The 6164-nt window shown below is 39.8% G+C and overlaps 1 protein-coding gene across 2 annotated transcripts in view; it reads left to right on the forward strand.

Moving 5' to 3' along the window:
* The window catches only part of NT5DC3 (5'-nucleotidase domain containing 3), a 31308-nt gene extending 25367 nt beyond the window's left edge, over positions 1 to 5941 (forward strand). For both annotated transcript variants that reach the window (XM_026657519.2, XM_026657520.2), the window contains exons 10-14: positions 1055 to 1136; positions 1538 to 1624; positions 2884 to 3024; positions 3607 to 3671; positions 5351 to 5941. In XM_026657519.2, coding sequence (XP_026513304.2) covers positions 1055 to 1136; positions 1538 to 1624; positions 2884 to 3024; positions 3607 to 3671; positions 5351 to 5612 — 637 coding nt within the window. In that variant the 3' untranslated portion in view covers positions 5613 to 5941. The remainder of the gene's footprint in view (positions 1 to 1054; positions 1137 to 1537; positions 1625 to 2883; positions 3025 to 3606; positions 3672 to 5350) is intronic.
* The last annotated feature ends 223 nt before the right edge of the window (positions 5942 to 6164 follow it).

Raw genomic sequence — 6164 nt, forward strand, 5'->3', positions numbered from 1 at the left:
TGGGTATTTGCTAATACACCATGGCTCAAGGGATTTACTCTGTGTAAGGTTATGTAACACATTATGAAACATTGTAAATTATCTGTATGTAATACAATTGTATTTTTATATTTGAAACCCTGTTTATACCATCATGAGCTAATGCAGGATTACAAAACCCTGGAGCCTGAATTGGTAGCTGATCGTTTAGGGAGTAGTTAGTTCCAGTATCTACTACAGGGCTGCTGGACTGAGTAAGGGCTGCAGGACTGTTCTGTTATCGCCCGATATTGCAGTGTGTTTGAGTGCTCTCACTTTCCAAGTCCAAATGGCTCAGCACCTTACAGGATCAGGCCTTGAGTTTGGAGATGTTCTTACTGATCTCTCTTGCATTAGGTGAGAGGCATTAAAGAGCAAACTGATTTGGCTGGAGTCCCTGGACAGCCTCTTACTGAAGTAAACAATTTAGAATGTGCCGTTTATATACAGATGTACTTGCTTGTCTTTTAAAAAGACTAATTCCTTTATACTTTTGTATAGTTTGGAGGGATTTTCTGCCCTCGCTGTGATGGTTTTTTAACTATTCTGTTCCTCTTAATAAAAAACAAAATAAAATAGTACGCTGGTAAAGGAACTAGTTCCAGATATTCCCTTTGCTTTGTATGTATAAAACAAGGTATCTTGCCCATCTTTCATTCTTCATTTTTATTCTCTTCCCACCTCAACCTGGTTTACCAGTAGCATAGCGCCGTCCCTCTGAGCAGGCAGGCTGATTTTGTGCCTTAACTCTGGATGCTCATAAATTTTAGATGAAAGCAAACAAGAGTTAATGTTTTACTGAGCAACTTTTCTTAAACTTTGGTATATCAAAGTCAATCTAGTATATTGGCTGCATCAGGCTAAAGCTAAAGGTTAGAGACTTGGTTTTGAGAGAGTTAGGAGACTCTGTTCATTATACACCAATTTTTTTAACAATTGGGTGTTATTCGTATTCTCTTCCCCCCCCGCCCCAACTTTAAAAAGTAGCAGCCTTGCTGTGACAGAGTGACAATTCTATACAATTCTGCTGTTTTAGACCTTTTCGGAAGGTGAATGAAAAGGGAGAGTTGCTTTGGGACAAAATTCATAAATTGCAGAAAGGCCAGATTTACAAACAGGTACATTTCCAATATATCCTTCCATTACATATCTAGTTCCTATAATCTTATGTTTCTGTAGCCTTTATAATGTTTTTTTAAAATTAATTTAATGTACTGAAGGTAATTATATTGGTAACTGAATAATTTTTAAAAACATCCATTATTGGCATTGTAGACTTTCAGCATACTATATCATGTTCATTTTAAGTGTGATTAAATCTTATCTTGCAACAAAAATGGCGTGTATAATTTGAGCTATAGCATTTAATGAAATTGAGAGTATGACTTTAATCTTCTCATACTGTAATAAATATTGTTTAGATTTGTTTTTAAACTTGTCAGATTTTCCTCAATGTTCAATAACCTGGAAGTTGGATGTTACTTTAGTACACACACCTCTTGCTGTTTTGTTTCTTCAGGGTAACTTATATGAATTTCTGAAGCTTACTGGCTGGAGGGGTTCCAAAGTTCTGTATTTTGGTGACCACATTTACAGTGATCTGGCAGTAAGTAACTGGTTTCTTTTCTTCTTCGTGTTCCATGGAAGCGAAAGCCTTTTTTCCAGATTGGAAAAAAAGGGATTCAATATTATAAACACTCAATTGATATTTCTAAATATTACATTTGAAAACAGCTAGGCTTGTAGAAGTAAACAAAATCAAACCACATGACTGTAATACAAATTTAGAAAAGTAAAAATCATTTCCTGAAAAGGATGATCCTCATCATCTCCCCCAACTGCCTTGTAGCTTTTAACTAGTCTACAATTTCAGAACAGCCATATAAGCCTGCACACTTGAGATGGGCACTGTTTGTATCAGGTGTAATGGAGAATTTAAAGCAGATCTCCTGAAGTGCAGGATATTGCTGGTTTGGATGACATTTACCACCAACTGTAAATAAGGGAGTTTAAGGAATGAACTTCTGTTTTGAACTTCTCTATTAACATCTAGTTTTATGTTCCACTATCAATTACAGCCATAAAGTCTCTACTTTTTTCTCCTATCACGCTACACAAATGAAATAATGTACTAACTGATAGCTTTATATTAATTAAAACGCTGAAGCAGTGGTATCTATCTTCTGATTGTTGCCTCATGGGGCTTCCCTTACACCAATGGTTCATAAGCTCTTCTGTTTCGTGATGCCATGTTACAACAAAAAAAGCTTCATGACTCCCCATCCTGTCTTGCCATAAGGGCCCCGGTTCAGCAAAACACTTAAGCGCACACATAAATATTTTCCAGAATCAGGGCCCAAGAAAGAAAAGGACAGTCATGTTCCACTCAGGCACAGTGAAGAAGGGAGCTCAGGGAACTGGTTACAGTTCCCTGCTCCAGTTCCTATCAGCCCTGGCAGGAGTTTGAGTAGCTGGGGGCCTGTAACCACCCTTATGCCACTGAAGGCTTGGTTTAGTGGAGCACTGCTATCCATGCTCTGATGCTCCTCCCTCTCTCCTTATGCCTCCTTTAGCCTTACGCCTGCGGAGTTTTCTTGTTCCAGGGGAATTTCCTACTGGCCAGAATCCATTCACTTTGTGTCACCTGGATCTGCTCCCCAACTTTAGAAAAGTGGGATTTGAAGCTTTACTCTAAAATTAAACCTTTTTGCAAGTTGGTACAGTTGAACCACTGTGTTGAATGTTTTTGCTTACGCATAAGAAGTAATTTAATTAACATCTCTTTGGGCTAAAGTATAGTAAAGAAGTAAATCTCAGTTCTCTTAAGGCTTATACTTGCTTTTTGCAATTCTTGTTGGTAAATAGGATTTGACCCTGAAGCATGGCTGGCGTACAGGTGCAATTATTCCAGAGTTACGATCGGAGATTAAAATCATGAACACAGAGCAGTACATTCAAACCATGACTTGGCTACAAACCCTGACTGGATTATTGGAACATATGCAGGTTTGTCGTACGTGTGTGGCTTTTGTGTGTGTGTGTTTTTTTAAAATATCTTTTATTTAACAGGGGGGATGCAGCCAACTCTTTAAGGGTTTGAATTAATGGCCTTACAAGTGTTTTCAGTCTGATTTTTAATTTTGTTACGTTTAAGCTTTCAAATCTGATTGTAGGTACAAGCATTCTTGCAATTGCAGTTTATTTGATAAGCCAGTTTACTCACAAACTCCCTTATAAAACACACCTGCACTGAAACAAGAAGGAAATATTTTTGTTTAATCAGCAAAAACACTTTTTTTATATTGTTGATAATAGAAAGTACACTAAACCTGTACCAGGGCCATCATTCAAGTGTGATCATTATAAATAGAAGGGACAGATTTCTCCCTGTCCCTTCTATTTATAATGATCACACTTGATTCTTGACCCTTCTGATTTTTTTTCAGTGCACATAGGCAGTGCACCAGCATTACCTTTTTAAGCAGCATTTTTTCCTTGTTCCAGCAACAAATGAGTCTTTTCCCCTTTATTGAACTCTTATTCTGCAAGCGTATGTTTAGTTAGTTGTTGACCACATTTATATTTCAGATTTACCAAGATCCAGATTCACAAATGATTTTACAGGAATGGAAAAAGGAAAGAAAAGAAATGAGGTAAGAAATGAACATTCAAATACTTGTTGCAATCAAAATGGTTTTTTGTTTGGACTTTCCCAGTTTTTTCCAGAAATCTATATCCTCTGTACTAGCTATTGATATGAATAGGGACAAGCATTTATATCTGTCTTCTATATGCCTCTCACACCGCTCCTGTCCCCCTCTGCACATGTGAAATCCTTCCCTGTGTGCCCTGCAGAGCCCTGTTCTCTTCTTCCCGATCCACAACACATGTATTATGGTCCCATATGAATGGCCTGAGTTACCCTGATGTTCCTCCCACCCTGCACAGGCCTGGTCCACCATCCCCAAATTCTGTATTTTCTCGCTCCCCTGTCCTCCCTACATTCAGCTGCTACCCATTGATAACAGTTCCATAAGGAAATTTTCGCATAACTCAAACCCATACTTCTCAATAAGGGGAATAGCATTCTTATGTTTTAAATTTTTAAACTTCAAGAGACCTAGGTCTGGGGCTACGTCTTCACTACGGGGGGGGTCGATTTAAGATACGCAAATTCAGCTACGCGAATAGCGTAGCTGAATTCGACGTGTCGCAGCCGACTTACCCCGCTGTGAGGACGGTGGCAAAATCGACCTCTGCGGCTTCCTGTCGACGGCGTTTACTCCCACCTTCACTGGTGGAGTAAGAGTGTCGATTCGGGGATCGATTGTCGCGTCCCGATGGGACGCGATAAATCGATCCCCGAGAGGTCGATTTCTACCCACCGATTCAGGCGGGTAGTGTAGACCTAGCCTGAGATGTCAGATTGTGTGTGTGAGAAGTTGAGGTTTGTGGAGTCTCTTGCTGGTTAGTTAAGGAACTTCCAAAAAAATAATGGGAGAGGGAAGGGGAAAGCCTTTGGAACCAGTTAATGCCACTCCTTAACTCCCTCTTCCAGTCCCGTTTCCAAAAAGACTGCTATCAAATCTCTTCCAGTTGGAAAAATGGTGTCTGGGAAAGACTGGCTAGGATGCAGGAGCTCAAGAGTGGGAGTTTAAGGCTATGTCTATACTGCGTACCTTACAGCAGCACAGCGGTGACACTGTAAGGTCTCCCGTGTAGCTGCTCATTGCTGGTAGGAGAGAGCTCTCCTGCCAGCAAAATAAAGCCACCCTCATCGAGCAGCGGTAGCTTTGTCAGCAGGTGAGCATCTCCCACCAGCAAAGCACCGTCCACACTGGCGCTTTTTGTCGGTAAAACTTTTGTCAGGGAAGCTTCCCCCACCCCCCACACGACACAAGTTTTACTGACAAAAGTGCAGTGTAGACATAGTCTTTGTGTGGGAAATGGAAATCTTTAAGACAAGGACAAAGATCTCTTCTGTGTCTCCTCCCCAGCCCTTCAGAATAAAAACTGGAAACGTTGGGAATCCAATCTTATGCCATTGGTTTCAGTGGGTGGAAGATCAAGGTCTTCCTTAATAATCACACTAAAGATATTTACTAAATTACCTATTATCACATGAAATGCCTTTCAAAGCAAGTTTAAGTGGCTTTGAGTGACAGCACTAAGAGAGTAGTATAAATAACTCCTTTTACGTTACAAGTTCTATTCATTTCAGATATTGGGTTATATAAATTGATTAAAAAGTGTCTTTTTTTTTTTTTTTTTTTTTTTTTTTCTCCCCCCCCCCTTTGTCCTTTGTCTGTTTAAATGTTCTCTCTGGTAACAGGGAAGTGACCAGAAACTTCTTCAACTCGCAATTTGGGGGCTTATTCAGGACTGACCAGAATCCAACCTATTTCTTAAGGCGTTTATCTCGATTTGCTGATATTTACATGGCATCGCTGAGCTGTCTATTGAACTATGATCCCAATTACACATTTTATCCAAGGAGGACTCCTTTGCAGCATGAACTCCCTACCTGGTCAGACCAACTGTGCACTGGTACATTCAGAATACCCTTCCTGCAAGAGATGGTTCAGAACAAATGAGCTTTGGGTTTGTACCTGGGTTATTTTATAGCACCCCAAATGGATGAATATACCCATCAGTAACTACCAGAAGGTAGATTGATTTTTTTTAATCATGGAGTACGTTTATGTATCTTGATCCAGTTACTGGACTTCTGTCCTGATAGAGCAAGAATAGATATATAACTTGTCCCTCCTCCCCTGTATTACTCCTGGGGGAATTCTGTGCCAAAAACTTAAAAGTCATGCACACAGTATAATCACACCGGTTTCCATCATTTTGGTAATTTATTTCAAAATACCTGTCAGCAAATATGTCTGTAACAATACAGACAACAAAAAAGATTCAGGAAATGTTTTTGACAAATAGATCCCTTATTAGGCATATTAATACAGATCTCTGAGTAATAACAGTTCTGTATTGTAGTTGAAATGAATTTCCCATACCCCTCCGAAACAGCGCAAAGGCTTGCGGGAGTTGGGTACAGAGGGGCTGATGGAGAGGGAACTAATTGCTTGGAAGGAGCCTGGGAATGAACCTGGAGGGTTGTTGGGTGTGAGAAGCAAGGAACA

This window comes from Terrapene carolina, unplaced genomic scaffold (assembly GCF_002925995.2).
Source record: "Terrapene carolina triunguis isolate 2854851 unplaced genomic scaffold, T_m_triunguis-2.0 Scaffold247, whole genome shotgun sequence".
Classification (NCBI taxonomy): domain Eukaryota; kingdom Metazoa; phylum Chordata; order Testudines; family Emydidae; genus Terrapene; species Terrapene triunguis.